The following is a 19,441-nucleotide window of genomic DNA, read 5'->3' as shown; positions in this document are numbered from 1 at the left end:
CATGGAACTAGAAAATTTGACTAACAACTGCTTGTTTCTGTGATGCCATAGATTTCTCACAATCGGACGGTGATCTGGGGATGGAGTGGATTGATGATACGACTTCAAGGTAGAGTTGTAAGGGTGTTTTGGTCAGATAAATAGTAGTGGTAATTTCGTAAAAGTCGGATAATAGATTGGAGAAACATGGAATTACACCCTTGTTTATTTTTAAACCTTTGGTGGAGAACTTGAGACTCGGCAGTGGTTTGACTGACAAGACTCGAAATATCGGATGTATTAAGGTAAAAAAGGGGGCGGAGATTAGTGGAAAATCTCGAAAAAATCCCAAAACAACAAAGAGACAAGGAGAGAGAGAGAGAGGGAGAGGAGTCGGGGGAGAGAGAGGCTTCAGGCCTTCAGCCGTAGTTTCTGTCTGAGAACTTCGAAGTTGTGGAATTTAGAATCAGGAAAGGGTAACAGAGGAGGGAGAAGGGATGATCTAGTTGAATTTTGAGACAGAAAATTCTCTTCGGTTGTAGACTTGTTGCAGTGGCGGTTTTACTTCAGCCTGCTTGATTACTGGGAAGAAAAAACCAGCAAAAACTAGCAACTGTAGCTGCTTGAGGATATAGTTCACGGGATTCAGCTGTTTCAGGTACAGGATAAGATAAAACGATTGCTTTGATCTCGATCTTGCTGGTTCTTTGGTGATTTGGACTTAACTCGAGTTGGATCTATTGAAAGGCGCCGTTTTTGTGGATTTTAGTTGTGATTGTTTGTTCAACTGTTCCCATCGTCAGTTCTGCCTGGTTTTTGATTTGGGGCCTGGGGTAGGTGATGTAGTTAGTTGATTATTTCTTTCTTGGGTGTATTTGGTTGCATGTTGAAGTGATGTTCTTGTTTTTTCTTCGTGTTCTAGAAACCCTGATTGAGGCGTTCGAGTTCTTTAAATGACCAGATCGATAGGGAAAACGTAGGTACAAGCTGAAGTAGTGCTTGCGGAACATGTAGATTTCTATATAACGAAATTGAGATGATCACCCCTGAGGATCTTTGCTACACGGGTGTTTCAATAGAATATGGTTTTGTTTTTTTAATAATTTTTGCATTTACGAATAGTTTCTAGCTGGGCGTTAATTGGTAGAGTGCTCCTTGAGCCTATTATTTTCAGTAGTTATAAACTCTACTCTGTGTTTTTCCCTTTTTCAATAACCTTATTTTTTTTACTCTGTTTTTCCCCAATTTATTGTGCACATATTGTTTCATAGGATCTTTTTCCTCTATAACGTGTAATACCACTAGGTCAGAGCTTAATACAGGAATATCTAGTTTTGAGCTTTTAGTATTTGGGAAGTTGTGATATGCACCAGCCTTCCAAGTACAGTTCTTTTCTTCCCTTCTTTTTCTTTTTTTTTTTTCTTTTGATGGGTTATGGATCAGTGACTCGGTGGTCAACTATAAATTGTTAGACTGATGAAGGTTGGATCTGATCCTGGATCTGGCGTCTGATTTATTGCCTCACATATGTTGTCTTGTGCACATCCTGGCTATTGGATACACCAATATCTAACAAATTATTGGACAAGACTGTCAAAGTTCAAGTAGATGTGAATAGATTTTCTGGTTTTAATCTTACCCATTTTTAGTATTTAGTAAAATGATTAATAAAAACTAACAAGCTTTTTCTCCCTTGTGAAAGCCATTTATAGATGTGTTTATTAATGTTTTGTAAAATAGCATTGTGATACGAAAACCACAATAAACAAATTAATGGGTTTGAGGAATAAAAAATTATACCCCACCTGATTGAACTGCCATGGATGAAATAGAACATTAATAGTGGCCTTCCGAAAGATTATATTGTGTTAATCAAATTGGCTGGCCCTGTTTATATGCTTGCTCAAATAGCCAGAAAAAACGCTTTATCTAGTGAATGGAATTTATGGTAGAATATGCATTGCAATGTTAGATGTTGAATAGAGAAGGGTTTCCCTAGGGGAAAAATGAGGGTTTCTACATTACTTGATAATAAAGAAATAACTGGAGGGTTTACATTCTCAAAAAGATCTATTATTTGTTATGATCTTTTATAAGGAAAAGATAATTATTCCTCACTCCTTTCTCTTTCTAATACTCAGTCCAAGTTATCGGATCTAAGAGGAAGCCCCATTCATTATTAAACAAGGAAAAAATAATCAATGAGGGAAAACAAGATAAAAAGGAAGAAAAGAAGCTCCGTTTCCCTTTTCATCCATTTTCTTTTATGTGCAGATGATGTTAGGTCAAGTCAACTGGTAACTTGGACTTATCCGTGCTTTTATTTTGTTAGTTTGAACTGAACAACCATTTATTTGTGGAATTCTGTTTTGTTGAACTTAATTGTCAATTCTTGTTAGATTTTATGAATGCATACATACACAGAATATAAAATACATTTTAAAGGCTCTGACATATAGTAGAAATTTGCCATTAATCCTGCATGCTATAGTGATCATTCACTTCATAAGAAAATTACTGAAATCTTGTTTCCTGCTTCAGAATCCCTATTTGAGGAACTCATCTGCCGATATGGATCACCGATAGTGGAACTCACTCTTATTAGTTACATGTCAGAACTTTCTGTTAGAATGATTTCCATTTGATCCTTATGGTGGTATCAGACTGGGGGTTTGTCCCCTATAGAGTAAAGTTAAATGGAAAGAAAACTGGAGAAAGGGAAGATGGAGCAATCCAAAAGCCATGAGCAGCTTCGATCTATTTCCATGGAAACTAAGAATGAAGAACTTGGTCCTTCAGGTCAGAGGCCCATGCAGGACCCATCAAGCTTGATTAATACTAATGTTAGACCTCCAGAGTTTGTAATGAGTGGAACCAAGCCTGTACTTAATTACTCCATCCAGACGGGTGAGGAATTTGCTCTTGAATTTATGCGTGAACGGGTGAATCCCAGAAAGCCTTCTGTTCCATCTGCCTCTGCTGATCTACCCAGTGCAACACGCTATATGGATCTGAAAGGAATTCTGGGCATTTCTCATACAGGTTCTGAGAGTGGTTCAGATATTTCAATGATTGCCCCAGCAGACAAGGGTGGTGCTAAGGAGTTTGAGAGAAAGGGATCTTCTATGCATGAAAACAAAGGTTATTATGAATCTGTGCATTCAGTTCCACGTACCTCATCAAAAAATGGTAGTAATCGAGGACTTGTCCATGGTTATGCCTCTTCTGGAGCTTCTGATGGTGGACCAGCAAAACTTAAGTTTCTGTGTAGCTTTGGGGGTAAAGTCCTACCCCGGCCTAGTGATGGGAAACTCAGGTATGTTGGGGGTGAAACACGCATTATACGGATAAGCAAGGACATTTCTTGGCAGGAGCTTATGCAAAAAGCACTAACAATTTATGGTCAAGCTCATACAATCAAATATCAACTTCCTGGAGAGGATCTTGATGCTCTGGTTTCTGTCTCTTGTGATGAGGATCTGCAGAACATGATGGAGGAATGCAATGTGCTGGGAGATGGGGAAGGATCACAGAAGCTTAGGATGTTTCTGTTTTCCGCCATTGATTTGGATGATCCCCACTTTACTCTGGGCAGCATTGATGGGGACTCAGAAGTTCAATATGTAGTTGCTGTCAATGGAATGGAACTGGGACCAAGAAGGAACTCAAGTGGGCATGATTTGGCAAGCAGTTTAGCAAATAATTTGGATGAGCTGCTGAGTCTTGACCTTGAAAAGGTATGTACCAGAGTTGCAGCAGAACCGGCTATGGAAAGAACTACACCTTTGACAGGTATTCCGGTCCCTCCTTCCACCAAATCTTCTCAGCTAATGCCAACCAATCTGCCCAGTGCTTTTGAAACCCATGTGCAGTCTTATCAGGGTCAGATAATGAATCATGAAGAATCTGAACAATACTTGTTCTCTGCTATACCCCCACCTCAGAGCTTCCACAATATGGATCGGAGGAATGCCATTCCCTCGTCTGGTCCATCACATCATGGCTTCCATGCACATCCTACAAATTATGCTCCATTTGGGGAAAGTCCAATTCCAATACCCCACCCTGGGAATCTGATTCAGCAAGGGTGCTTGACTGTTGGGAAGCCATATAATGTCTTACAAGGACATGATTCTGAAGTGCTGATAAAGGACACTAAGTGGAAGCTTGATGGTTCAATCCAGAAAAATAGTGAATCTGAACAGATTCGATCTTTAGAAAATGCATATTTTACTTCTTCACAGCCACATGATGGTTCTGTTCTTCATTCTATTCCCACTGAGGAAGTACCTGTTACTACTACTGCACCAGAAAGAGGAGGAGGATCTATGTTGTCTTCAAAAAGTGACAAAAAGCTCCAGGAACCTGTACAAGGTTCAGTGCCAGCAGATACTGTTAGCATTGGTCAGACTCATAAGTCTAATGATGATGACCCTTACCATGCATCTGGAGGAGTGTCGACAGTTGGATATACTGACTCTGAAGCTGATCCAAGTGATTTTAGCTACCCAGAACCACCTGTGCTTCCTCATAGGGGCTTTCAGTCTGAGAGGATCCCAAGGGAGCTGGGAGAGTCACAGAACCGGTTATCAAAATCTGATGATTCTTATGGTTCTCAATTTCTTTTATCTCATTCACGTTCTGATATGAGACATTCTTATTGATATCAATGATCGGTTTCCTCGTGATTTCCTTTCTGATATATTTTTGAAGGCAAGAGAATCTGAGGATATATCTGGCATTAGTCCACTGAACAAAGATGGAACTGGTTTGAGCTTGAATATGGAGAATCATGAACCTCAGCATTGGTCCTTCTTTCAGAAATTGGCACAAGATGAGTTTGTCAGGAAAAATGTTTCTCTTATGGACCAAGACCATCTTGGATATTCATCTCCACTTACAAAAGTTGAAGAAGCAGCAACTGGGGCTTACAATTTCCCACCCTTGAAGAGGGATGGGGTTGCCTTGGGACATGATTCTCAAATCAATTTTGAGGAGGAAGTTCAGCTAGAATCATCTGGTGCTGGTGGAACCGATACCATTACTTCACATCCTAATTACAATCATCCTCAGGTCAAGGATAGTGAAGGTATACAGTTTGATGGTCTGTCATACTCTAAAGCTGTGGAGAATGTAATGACACCTGATTCAGAATATGAGGTACTTTTCCTTGATGTAGTTTGATTTAGAAGTAGTTTTTAATCAAAATTGTTTGCTTGTGCCCAGGCTTTCTGAATTTCTTTGGATGTTTGCAGGATGTTAAATTTGAAATTGGAAATATTGGTTTACCTCTTCTTGACTCTCCTCTGGGTGATTTTGATATAAGTACGTTGCAGGTAAACATGCATAAACATTTCTGCTTCACCTGGGAAGTGTGATAGGACATGGACTTAATATAATTATAATGTTCATCAAAAGATTTAGTTTTTATTACATCTTTATTGCGAATGGCTTGTTATGAACAATAGCACCCTGATCCTATTATATCAGTACCGGCAATTGTTTTGCATCTTTAGAGCAGGTATTTAACTCGAATACAGTGTGTGACATTAGTTTTATGGCTGATCCTTCTCTAAATTAGATATGGGTAAAGTTGGGAGTGCAGATCTTCAACTCCCCAACATAATACCATTTATATTTTGTAGTTCTTGTTACTGGTGAAACCAGTATTGCATAGGCATGTACGTCAAATCAGAATACAATGCATATCCTGGAGTCCGATTCAGCATGATGAAAAAACAATAACTCGTGGACTCTTAAAATACCCTTCACTTTGTTAAATTTAACATTATAAGATTATAGAGAAGTTATTAAAAGATTATCTTTGTTGCTTAATACAACTTTGTAGGCAAAATGACATCCAATTCAATGTATACATGGGTTGCTTTTTTACCAGTAACTGTAAAGTGTGATATTCATCGAATGAAAGTGAATAGCAGTTATGGGATGGTTAGTCCTGGATATGGCTAGCCATCAAAGTGAAATTTCAGTTTTAATTATAATTCTCCCTTTGCTGTACAATTCACTAGGGCTGTAAATGGGTTGGATCTACCTGACTGAACCAAACCAACCAAATTGATTATTATATCAGTTATTTTTTTCGATAATTTATATCAGTTCTGGTTCCATGTTCTGTCCCAATGGGTTGGTTCCATTTCCAGGTTTCATGTCTTGATTATTATTGGGTCAAAACCAGTTTTTGCTGTCCCAAAGTGACTCAGAACTAACAGATTATATATAATTCTATATAATATAATTTTTATATATATTAAATATATAATATATATTAAATGACTACTTGTTTTGAATATACAAGTAGTCCATGTAATTGAAAATTAGAAGAATTTAATAGATAAGCAAAGGTTGGTTTAGTGAATTCTGCTTCTCTCTCTCTCTCTCTCTCTCTCGGTCTCCTCCTACCTGCCTGCCTGTATAAAAGGAATAGGCTATAAACAACAATGATGAGATGTACAGATTGCAATTTGAAAGTGAGATAGGCTTGGAGAATTTGGTGATAGAAGGGGACTCCAAGGTGGTGGTGGGTTGGCTTAGAGACCCAGACTCAGTGGTATGGTGTTATAGAAATGAAATGACTTATACTTAAAAAAAATGATGAGATATAAAGCCGGCTTTGGCTAAAAATGAGTATTCACTTCTCAAAATAGTACCAGTTGATTCCCGGTGTGGTGATCTCCATTCCATGTGTTCCCTTACAGGCCCTGCTTTTGTTAATGTATCAGCCCTTACAGGCCCTATTTGGATGAGCTGTTCAAATGGCTACTTCCCATCTGCCAACCTGTTGACAGATGTTGGGATCCAAGGATAATTTGTACCCAGCTCTGCAGCTAACCTCTCAACTTCCCTCATCATATATCTGTATTTCAAAAGAGCCCATACCGTTCTTTTTTTCCAGCTCACAACTGTATGATTCTTCTTCCACCATCAAATTTCTATATCTAAGCGATTTAGCCAGTCTCAGCCTTGTAGAACTGCCATCAATCCAGCCTGAGCTGAACCTCTATGTCCAACGGGTTCTCTCAGTTCTTACTTCTAAGTGATCGATCTCTTTGCTGTCTCTTCTAATAGCAAAAGTTCTCTTTCTTCCTTATCTCTTGCTCATTCTTTAGCATATGGCAAGCTATTTATTTACTTCTATCTCTGTCCACCATTTTTAATTTCTTAAATGACTTTCCTTCACCCTAAAAACTCCACTATCAGATCTTAAAGTTGTAGGAGACCCTACCAGTCTGCTATCAGTAAGGTGGGGAATGTCCAATGCTGTATCTGAGTTAAAATTGAAGTCATCAACACAGACTTGACCTCAGTTTTGAAGTGTCTGGGTAACATACCTTTTTGCTCATTAACTCATGGACTGGCCTTGCTCTGTAAAAGAATTTAAGAGTATATGTCTAAGATTTTGATATGGACTGGAAGGAGATAATAAAGTGTTGGGACTGCAATCTCCGCTCAAACCGGCTAGTCTCCTCAGCCCCTTGGAAAGGTATCACCTCCATTCATAACCTCTTCTTTTCTTTCATAAGATTTAGGGTGGGTAACGGTAATAGAATGAAATTCTGGACTGATCTGTGGTGGAGTGATTCCACCTTGGTAGACTCCTATCCTAGGATTTACAGCCTTACCCTAAACAAAGATGCAACCATTTCTCAGTGCCTCTCCTATTCCTTCAATGAAAAAGTAACATTAACTTGAACCTCAGAAGACCCTTAAGGGAACTGGAGATAAGCGAGTTAGCTGACCTCCTCCTCTCCCTCAAAGAAGTTTACATTTCCCCAAACTCCCAAGATTCCCGAATCTGGAAACCACACCCAGGAGGTGAGTTCTCATCTAAGACTTTTTTTGAAGCTCAGGTAGCAGAAAACCGAGACTGTGGCTTCCCCTTCAAGAAAATCTGGTGCAAGTTTGTCCCCTCAAGAGTGAGTTTCTTCGTATGGGGGGTGTGTCTGAATCGAGTTAACACTTGCAAGTTACTTCAGAAGAAGAACCTTGGAAGGCTTTATATCTCCCCCCATGTTTGTATCCTCTGTCTTTGTGAGGGTGAGACGGCTGATCACCTCTTTTTTTTGATGAATGCTGATCACCTCTTTATACACTGCCAGGTAACCAGAAACATCTGGAACTACTTCCTTCAGCTAGCTGGGTATAGTTGGGTGGCTCCCAATCACCTTCGGGATTGGATTTCTCAATGGCATGGAAGAGGCCTGAGCAAAAGAGGGAAGGCTTACTGGCTGATAGTGCTTCAAGCAGTACTTTGGGGAATCTGGGAGGAAAGGAACAATCGTCTGTTTGAAAATAAGGCAAAATCTAAGGGTGAGCTGCTCAATCACATTGTTTATCACTGTAATCAGTGGGCTTCCAGCTCAAAAGAGTTCAAAGGAGTCAATATCAACGATCTCAACAGGAATGTGGTCCACTTTCTGCACTCCTCCTCATACACTCCTCACACCCCTAGAGTTCCCTCAACAAGAAGGGCAAGAACTTGGACTCTAAATTTGATGGAAGTGCCCTGGGTAACCTCGGAGTTGCCAGTATAGGGGGAATCCTAAGAGATGAAAATGGACTCGTTTGCTGGGTTTACAGTGGACCGATTGGATTAGCTGACTCCACAAAGGCTGAAGTATTAGCGGCTCTAACAGGGATTTTCCTAGTCAGGAAACTGGGTATTCAGAACTTCTCCATCCAAGGTGACTCAGCAAACACCATAAAATGGTTAGGACAACAGGAAGCTGGACCGTGGAGACTTAGTCACTTCTTATCAGAGGCAAGAGATCTATTGGCTCTTATAAATGCTTCTCTGTACTGGATTCCAAGGGAGTTAAATGCTACTGCAGATGGTTTAGCAAAACTAGGTGCTAATCTGGAGTCCTTGTATTGTGACAAATTTCCTCCTGCATAACTCTCAGGGGTCTGTCCCCTGTTATGTATCTGTACACCTCCTTGTGTACCTCTTTCTCTTTTTAACGAAATCAGTTATTTTTTCTCAAAAAAACTTTATATTATGTCACACTATTGTGTTCTAAAGATTTCTTTCCCTCTTGTTTATTTCTTTCTTTCTATCAAAAGTAAAAAATGCCACTATTCCAACTAGCAAGAAGGTTTAAATTTGGTTAATAAGATGTCAAATGGATGAGAGCCAATGCCATACACTTGAGAACTTGTAGTGGAAGAGTATAGGGCTAATGGACTAACCATCTATTATTGAGTGAGAGTACTTTGAGTTACCCTCTCCCTTTAGCCATTAATTGTGATATCTGTTGAAGTGTGAAGAGAAAATACAGCAATAATGAGAAAAAGAAAAGGAAATAGAAGAAAAGAAAAGGTGAGAATGATACTTGAATGTGGAAGAGTGGTTCACTCAACCACTCCTAGAAGAATTTATAATAGTCTCGGTATAAATAACAAAAGATAGTAGCACCCCTGTTTATGTAAATTCTGGACTGTTGTATTCTTGTTTACAACCTATTATTAACAATAGCCCCCTTCAATCTATTATTAGCTTCCATTGTCCTTGCACCTTTCTTGTGCCTTGCATTTTTGAACTTTGTGTTGGTTGAGTGATGATAATTGCAGCTTGATTAGTTAAATACGACTAAATAGAACTTTTCAAATACAACACTTAACTTTTTCAAGAGTGTCTTCAATTTACTGTTGCATGGACTCTCCTAAATAGATAAACATGTCCATCTCAAACACACAATGGAGTCCTCATGGATTCTTGAGGACACTTCCATGTAACATTTCCTTTCTATCTCTTAGCTTATTTGACATAAATGAACAACTAATATACAAGATGAATGCCATTTTTGTTTCAAACATTACTTTGTAACAAAGGCAATTTTTTTTTTTTTGTAGGTATATAATGTTAGAATTCAAAAAATATGAGCTATTTTAATAGTATACATTTTTACCTAAAATTCTGCCTTTTCCATCTCTGAAGACGCCCCCTATACTCGAGTGTCCTGGGTTGCCAATAGAACTACCATTGAAGTTCAGCTTTACCCTGTTTTGTATTGGTGGGGACCGAAGTACCTGTATTACAGGTTTAAGAGAGTTTGTACTTGCCACAACACCCCAGTTCCTGTAAATATCTTCAGCTGAGAAGTCTTTAAATACATCAATTGTTTTCAGCCAGTGGATATTTTTTAGTCACTCCTACAATTTCCTGCTTAGATCTAGCCATCCTTTTAAGAATCCTGTTATTTCTTTCTTCCCAAACTGACCAAAGCATTGCTGCTCTTGTAGCTATCCACATAATTCTTCCCCTTTTCTTTGGTTGCCTGAAAAAATTTGGGTCAAAGAGGCCTACCACATTCAGGGGAGGGGTCCACCTGCAACCAAAGAGAGAAGAGAACCAAGACCAAGTAAAGGACACCAAAGGACAGGAAATCAATAGATGTGTGATTGTCTCACCAGATCTCAAGCAGAGACTACAAACATGGGGTGAAAGGCATAGATGTGGCTTTTTTCTCTGCAGCAAATCCAAGGTGTTGATTTTTTGGAGTACCACCTCCCACTAAAAAGCCCTAATTTTTTAAGGCATAGGGCTACACCAAACCTCCTTTGTTGGAAAGTTTCCTGCAAGGTTAGATGACTGAAGAGGACATTAAAGGAGGAATAAGTTAAAAAGGGGAAGGTTTCCACATTCTGCTATCCAAACAAGATTGGTCTAGATAAACTGTCCCTAGTAGAGCAACAAGTTCATCAACCATTCCCATTTTGAGCCCCTTAACCCTCTCCTCAAACCCAAATCCCAAGAATTATCAATAAACACTGAGGAGATATTTATCAAAAAAAAAAAAAAAACACTGAGGAGATCACTTTTCTTTTGTTTTCTGAGATAGATTAAATGGAAGGGAACCTATCTCTAATGGAACTCTCACCGACCCAAACATCTTCCCAGAAAAACACTTTGTTACCGGCACAGACATTATACTTGGAAAAAGGCATCAAAGTGGGCAATATACCATGAATAGATTTCCAAGGAGAACAACAAGAAGCCCTAGGGTTGAGACTCGCATCCCAATCATTGTTTGCTAATCCATGTATGTTTTAATTTGTAGATAGGTGATCATGATTGGACCACAATATTCCCGTCTCTACCATGAGAACCTTGTGAGTAACACAATCATTTCTGATACCTCTGGAGGAACTTGAGGTTGACCTATGTATTGGCTAACTACATTGACAACATGTGGTATATTTGTCCAAGTCAAACACAAATAAGAGTTGATGGACCAACCTTTGGAAAATACCTTTACCAGGAAGCTCATCACCATGCACACCACCAAGTATTCAGACAAGTAGGATTTCAAGTATATTCAGTCCCAATTTCTCTGTGTCTTGCTGTTGATTTAACAAATATTTGCTTTTCTTTCATCTCAAACCCTACAGCTAAGAAATTTTTAATAATTTGAGGTACTTCATTCCATTAATGTATTTGTTACATCCACATGAAATGAGAATAATCACTAATGAACAAAATAAAGTAGTGATAAGCATCTATGGTAGAAAAACAATAATGTCCTCAAATATCAACATGAACAAAATGAATAGGATAAGAACTAGACTTGTTACTTTGCAAATATGAAGTTCTACAATGCTTAGCCAGTTGACAAATTTTACATTGTAGACCTAGCAAAGAAGTAAGCTCAAGCAATTCAGGAAAGAGTGACTTTAATAAACTAAAACCAAGATGAGTCAAGTGAATGCCTCACAACTTCATCTGGGATTAATCATGTAAAATAAAGACTCATCAATATTACTATGCTGATATGCTAAAGATTGAGTAGGAACTCCATTAAAAAATTAGACTGTCATAACCTCATGTTGTCTTCCAATATGTTCTTTCTTGTTCCCAGATTTTGGAAAAGACAACAATCAAAGAAAAAAAAATATTTCACAACAATTCAATTGCTTTGTTGGACTACTAATAAACAGAAGATTTGTAGTCAAGTGAGGTACATGGAGTTGGTGATGATAGTGGGCCAGGTTTTTACAATGGTAGTAAGAGCATTCTGAGCTGCCTGGGCCTGGCCCAACCTTCATTCGGGGCTTGATAATGTATGTCTGGCCTGGTTGGGCATCTGGGTTTTCCCACATAAGTTTTTAAACTTGAAAAAAAAACTTAATTTAAATCTAAGTTTATTTTCAGAGTTACAGAAAACTATATATATCCAGGCCAGGCTGTGAAATGTTAATCTGGTCTGAAATGATCATCCCTACATGGAGTGCGGAAGCAAGAGAGATATGATCACTAGGCTTGACTTCATCCTTTGTGGAAAAAGGAGCAAGAGATTGATCAGCTATAGTGACCTTATCATGACCAAACTTACTGAATGAAATTATGAAAATGAAAAAAGAGGACATGCAAGTCATACGGTCTAGTGTCCTGGAACCAACAACCTAATAAGATGTTGAAACATGACAAGAAAGGGACTGATTACTTAATGTGGCAAGGGCAATGGAGGAGGAAGACAAACCAAAATTACCATGCAACCATGCAAGGAGATGACTGAACCTTCTATCTCAGCCTTTGGAATTGTAATCATCTTAGAGGAATGTGATCTGGTAGAATTGGTAGTTAGCTGGATACCAGATAGAAGACAAACAGTCTTTTGAGAATAAAGGACTGTTTAGAACCGATGGAGAAATCAAAATAAAACAACAGAAATCATTCTTCTAAGGAAGAGAAGATGGCGGCAATAAGGGTTCAGAGTAAGAGAGTTTCGAACCTTAATCTCTATTCTTACACCTCTAACACAATTTTATTAAGTTAAACTTTGATAATTTACAAAGAGGCTCTTAGTTCGGCAAGAAATTAAAAGAACGTAACATAGAAAGAATAGGCCCAGAAAGGCCCATTACAGCAAAGAACATAAAAGATAAAGAAGGATAAACAGCCTATGGGCCATTTGGCCCATCTTCTCTACACAGATGTAGTAACAGCATTTAGATTTATAATTGCTCTTGAACCTTTCAAACTATAGGTGGCAGTTTAGCTTCCAACATTTTTTCCAGTGTGTAATGTGTCTTATGACAATAATCACACTTTAGTTCATCCAAGTGATTATTTGAAGAGCCCTTCCTGCTACTTGCCTTGGGATTTCGTTAGCTATGGCAATATGATCAGACTCATGGGAGTGCTGCATTGCGAATCTCCAAGACTCCAAATCTCTTTTCCCAAAATCAATGAATGTGCCTGAGATGGATATGGAACACTATTAACTCAGTATATGTTGCTTTGTAAATTCAAACTCAAGATTGAGTCCAACAACTCAAAATCCATCTTCTCTACTAGTGTCTTGTACAGCGCTAAGTCCTCTGTGCAATGCCACTTGACACTTTCTATATGTTTGATCTCTTTGCAGAGAGATTGAAGAGAAGTAAGATGATACAGACTTCTCCCCCAACTTTAGAGTATGCACTACCTACTTCAGCTGGTATTGCTGAATTCTCCACTGTGGAGATAAGTCTTGGTAGCTTTAGTCCAAATCTCCTAGGTAGTGGAAGGAAACGTATAGTTTCTGGGTATCTAATAATGTATTGAACAAACCAACCAGGATATCACCATGAGATTTTCTTGTTCCTACCTACTTAGCGTGGGAGGGGTCCTTGGGTGTAGGTGCTTTTCTTGTCTTGTAAGGCTAACTGCCCTTTACCACCAATTGACAACTTGACAGACCAAGCCCGTTCCATAAAATTGTTCCTGTCTGAGTTTTACTGTAGTGATATGAATACTAGGGTTGTCATTCCAGTTCTAGTTGAGACTGATCCTATAACTCCCTCGATTTCTAAACACTGAAACAACAATATTCTCCCCTTTTAAGACTTCTAAAGAGACATAGGGGTCCAACAGTATAACTAGCTGCTCCCAGACAAACATTTTGGACACAACACAACTTTCTTCATAGGGCTGCAACTGGGGCATCCCAGCTTGACCCGACCTAAACATGGGCTTGGGTTGAGGCCTCAGTTAGCCCAAACCTGCCTGACATTTGCATAATGACACACCTATGTTGCTGTATACATTGTGTTTTTGTGAAATGTACATATTTATGTATATTATATATTTATACTATCATATGTGCCTTAGAGTATATCTATTTATTTACAATATGCATATTGATTAACCTAAACTCACAACCATACTCAAGCATTTACAAATACAGACATTATGCTTACTATTTATATAAAAACATATTTTTTATCAGTATGTATAATCATATTTTTTCTAATTATATATATGCATGTATATATGTATACATGCATTTAGGGGCCATTACTTGGTGCAATGGTAAAATAGCATGCATAATGGTAAAATGTCTGGCTGGCAAGTGTGGGAACGCAGGTTTGAGTCTGAGCCTGATGGTCACCACTTTGTGCCAAAAAAAGCCAAAGGTTAGGACCATAACCCAGTCTATGCCTCTCAAGACCATAGATAGCTTGCACCAAGATTGGGTAATGGTCTTTTATATGCATGCATGCATTTATCTTATCAATGGTGTCTATACATAATTTTGATCTATTCTACTGCTATATTGGACAGTTGTAAACAATCATGGGATTGTTTTATATTTCTGCTTGGCAGTTCTTTTGTACATTGTCACCACTTTGTGCCAAAAAAAGCCAAAGGTTAGGACCATAACCCAGTCTATGCCTCTCAAGACCATAGATAGCTTGCACCAAGATTGGGTAATGGTCTTTTATATGCATGCATGCATTTATCTTATCAATGGTGTCTATACATAATTTTGATCTATTCTACTGCTATATTGGACAGTTGTAAACAATCATGGGATTGTTTTATATTTCTGCTTGGCAGTTCTTTTGTACATTCCTAGTGTGCAGCCTCTAGTTCGTATATGTGCTTTTTCGTTTAATATAATTCTATTTTTCACCTTTTCTCAAAGAAAAAAAAGTCCAATAAAAGGTATATGTGCAAGATTCCTTGTGAAAACCTTTCAAACCCAACCAACCTACCTAGGCCCAACCAAACCCAAGCCAGGCCCAAGTTGTGCTGGGTTAACCTCAGGTTGGGCTTGCGCTAGTAAAGTTGGTCTTGACCTCGGGTTGGGCAGGCCACGTTCAAGTTGTACCCATATTTTTGCACACCAGTTTGACATAAAAATATAAAAAAACAGTCCAATAGAGAAAGGTGCTAACGTAGAATGAGAGTTTTCAACACAACTCTAAAATCTGCATAAAATCTCTCCATACCAAAACCAATTTCTCCTGAAAACTCGTACAGGTTGAATTGTATCAGCTCCATTCAAGAAAAAACTCCAAACCCACCATGTGATCCAGAAATATCACTTGAATTTTCTTGGTTTTTTGTGGAAAAAATGTAGAAAATACCAAACACTAAACAATCTTCCATGATACAGGCATGAGAAACTCTCTAATTTCATGCTCTGTTAAAATTTAGGTTCCTTTTCCATGAAAAACTCTCCATGAGTGGTGTGATCAGCAGAAGTTTCAGTGTCTGACACTCTGAAAGCCTTTCTCTGATATTCAGTTATGATATCTGATGTAGATAAAGAGAGAATGCTCTAATACAGCAGTAATAAGAGAAGGAAAAAAATAAAGGATAAAGAAAGATGCATGAATGTGAAAGAGTGATTCATCTACCACTCCCACAAGAATTTATATTAATTTCAATGTAAGTTGCAGAAGAAAGTAATTCCTCTGTTTATGTAAAGACTAGGGTTACTTGTACCTCTGTTTACAAAACAATATTAACTACAACAATTTAGGTAATAACAGAGTGTTCCATGGAAATATAGGTTCTCAGTTAGAGAAGCTTTGTCATTGGGAAGATCTCTGAACTGCTTGTTCAGTTGTATTTTGATGACTGCAAATGAAGTTGCAGATGGACTGGCACAAGCAGGAGTTGTAAGACAAAGTTTGCTTTGGTGTTGTCTAGGACATGGGACTGAATTATAACTTTTTATGAATAAAGAGAGAGAGTGTTGGTTGGGTGAAAAGGGAACTGGAGATTGAGGGAGATTTACTATTGTTTATATCTTGGGCAAAGCAAAACAGTTCAGCACCTTGGAAGTTCAGATTTGTCTTCAGAGAAATTGACCTACTTGCAAGGAGATTCAATTCTAGTTTTGGTTGGGTGACAGGGGAAGTAAATAGGTTGGCGGATATTTTAGCCAAACAGGGAGCTGATAGACCCACTCTTTTTCTGGGATTTTTTGTAATCTGTTGTAGCTTGGGTTACCTCTTTGCTGGAATATTTGTGCTAAACCAGTAATGAATTAATTTAATAAATGAATTTACTTTGCTGATCAGTGCTTATGTCAGCTTTATGCTGTTGTGTAGCAATCCACTATGGACAGCAGGTTTGTTTTTGATAATGAATATATTTCATAATGCCACTTATTAAAAGAAGCAGTAACTCAAGGAGGCAACCCCTATTGCAAAAATTCACCTTGGTGAGAATATGTGGACCTCCAATAAGACTCCCAAAACCACTTAATCAAATGAGAAGAGTAATCTGTTTGAAAAAAGGAGCTTTTATATCAATTTTGTAGGTGTATTTGCCCTCCAAACTTGGAACCAACCAGTCCAAGAGCTCAAACAATGAACCATTCTCTTAACAATATACATATTAACAAGAAATGAGATCCCGAAAACCTATCCACCGCCACATTATGGCTTAACTTCTGCCTTAGTTCCTTTATCAACCATCAAAATGAACATATCCAAGGACATTTTGAGAGGAGAATCGGCATTCCATATTGGGCCATTTAATATGTGTCCATTTGGGTGATTGCACTGGCCAGCATGACCATTGCTATGAGAATTATTTGTAAAATGTGAATTTTCTCCTTAAAACATCTGTTCATTTTGTCTTTTAGTGATAAATTGTAAATCCTTTCTATTTAGTTTATGGAATTAGTAGTACATGAATGAATATCTGTATTTTAGATTTCTCAAAAACCACTGTGCTGACAACATTGATAGATGTGCCTGGGTCATTCTATGGTTATCTGACTATTGTGTTTGGATGGCCATAAATAGATCATTAAAAATGAAGATCTTGAAGAGCTGAGAGAACTGGGATCAGGTACTTTTGGGACTGTGTATCATGGAAAATGGAGGGGGACAGATGTTGCCATCAAAAGAATAAAGAAGAGCTGCTTCACAGGTCGATCATCTGAGCAAGAGAGATTGGTGAGTTCCCAGCTAATGTAAAATCATGTACTGTTGAATGGTAACCTATTTATTTGATAGTTAAACAACAGCTGTGCCACATTACTTCTAGTAATGTTACACATTGATTATTTTATTAATAGCTTATTGGAATTTATCTTCCCGTGGATTCTTTTTTTCTTATCATTTGGGGCCAGAGACATTTGTTTCATTTTCCAACTCTATTTGGATAATCAGTAATCATATCATTTCCAGACTGTGGAGTTTTGGAGGGAAGCTGAAATTCTTTCAAAGCTTCACCATCCAAATGTGGTGGCTTTTTATGGTGTAGTGCAAGATGGACCAGGTGGAACACTAGCCACTGTTACTGAATACATGGTGAATGGTTCTCTTAGGCATGTTTTACTTCGTAAGGACAGGTAATCCTCTTCCAAGCTGCTCTTTAAGTCATCTCTCTCTCTCTCTCTCTCATACCGAAACATTTTATTCTTGTATTTACTAGGTATCTAGATCGTCGCAAGAGGCTCACAATTGCGATGGATGCAGCTTTTGGAATGGAGTACTTACATTCTAAGAACATTGTACATTTTGATCTGAAATGTGATAATTTGCTTGTAAATCTAAAAGATCCTGCACGACCTATTTGTAAGGTAATTGTTGTGTTATTCATAAAAGCAGGATTTTTTTTTTCTCCTTGCAAAAACTTCATTAATGCTGCTAGCATATAGTTCAGACTTTATGTCTTTGTTTTTAATTTCACAGAAATGTTTCACAATGAAAGAGTTTGTATGAGTACAAAATATTACTCTTTATACAGGTAGGTGATTTTGGATTGTCTAAAATTAAGAGAAATACACTGGTTTCTGGTGGTGTAAGGGGAACCCTACCGTGGATGGCTCCTGAACTATTGAATGGCAGCAGTAGCAAGGTCTCTGAGAAAGTAAGCTACTACCTTCTTTAAACCCTAACATGCCTGAAAAGAGCAAATTCTAACAAGATGGTTGATGCTTCCAAATGTTATAATTTGTCATCATGGTCTCAACAATTTGAAAATATTTGTTCCTCAAACCAGAACCCTCTGAAATTTTTGTATCACCTTCAAAAAGAAAAAGAAAGAGATGAAAATTGATAGATGAATTGAAAAAGAAAATCTTTAACGTGCAACTTATGTATATCTGGTTTTTGTTGATTGCCAGGTTGATGTTTTCTCCTTTGGTATTGTCTTGTGGGAGATTCTCACTGGCGAGGAACCTTATGCAAATATGCATTATGGTGCAATTATAGGTGCTTTTCTGATCATTTCACCCTCTTCTGTTAATTTTTTGTGTTGCCACTGAGACCAATACATATGGAAATGGAATGCTGTTTTGAAAGGTGATCCGTGGCAAAATGTTGAGTCACCAAGTTGATCCCAGATAACATGCTGGGATACCTTTCTGTGATCATTGGGATCATCAAATGCTGGAAGCTGGATATATCCCATCACTGACATGTTTTCAGTGTTCCTTATGTTTTTTGTAACCCATTCTTGTGTTCTAATGATCAGTTTAGTTATGCATTGAATGATGTGTAGACCTTTTTTTCCTTTTTATACAGGAGGTATTGTGAATAACACGTTGAGGCCCCCCGTGCCAAACTACTGTGACCTTGAATGGAGAAGGCTAATGGAGCAATGCTGGGCTCCCGATCCTCTGGCGCGGCCTTCTTTCACAGAAATAGCCAGTCGTCTGCGTGTGATGTCTGCGGCCAGTCAAACTAAACCACAAGGTTATTCACAGATTCAGGCACCCAAGTAACAATTTGGTTATTGCGCCATTATTTATGTTTTTTCAACCATGCGATACAGTGATAAGAGTTATTTATTCAATTACATGGGGAACGGTGATTGTGTATTATATTAATATTAGTAGGGGAATTGCCTCCCATAGGAAGTATTGACATAATTACCTTGTTCAGTTTGCGAGGACAAACGCTGTGATGTTCAAAATTATTGTCTTGTTGTGCTTGTGCAAAAACCTCAAGGAATTGTTATTGCATGTGAAATCGTTTCTTAATAGAAATACATACTTTGTTTGTCATTTCCTAGTTTTTCATACAATTCTTTTTCAGGTCAATTTTCTGAGTTCTCTGGAATCTTGTATATAGAAATACATCATCATCACCATCACCATCACCATCTAAGCATTGTCCCAACTATATGGGTTAGCGACATGAATCCTGTTTTTCCATTCCATTCATCCATAATTAAATTAAACTATGGGTGTTTAAATCATTTATTACTCTC

General features: G+C 38.1%; 1 protein-coding gene across 1 annotated transcript; it reads left to right on the top strand.

Moving 5' to 3' along the window:
* Nucleotides 1-239: 239 nt before the first annotated feature.
* LOC148846519 (RAF-like serine/threonine-protein kinase 20) lies at nucleotides 240-19,235 on the top strand. The gene is given in 10 exon segments (XM_088954037.1): nucleotides 240-637; nucleotides 2,521-4,630; nucleotides 4,632-5,139; nucleotides 5,235-5,315; nucleotides 17,026-17,178; nucleotides 17,413-17,576; nucleotides 17,660-17,807; nucleotides 17,975-18,097; nucleotides 18,354-18,441; nucleotides 18,754-19,235. Coding segments are annotated over 9 exon segments (3,420 nt in total). The 5' UTR covers nucleotides 240-637; nucleotides 2,521-2,675; the 3' UTR covers nucleotides 18,954-19,235.
* The last annotated feature ends 206 nt before the right edge of the window (nucleotides 19,236-19,441 follow it).

This window comes from Nelumbo lutea, chromosome 7 (genome assembly GCF_056320005.1).
Source record: "Nelumbo lutea isolate HS-2025 chromosome 7, American lotus-T2T, whole genome shotgun sequence".
Lineage (NCBI taxonomy): Eukaryota > Viridiplantae > Streptophyta > Magnoliopsida > Proteales > Nelumbonaceae > Nelumbo > Nelumbo lutea.
The sequence above is the reverse complement of the archived record's forward strand: the minus strand, read 5'-3'. Positions and strand labels throughout refer to the sequence as shown.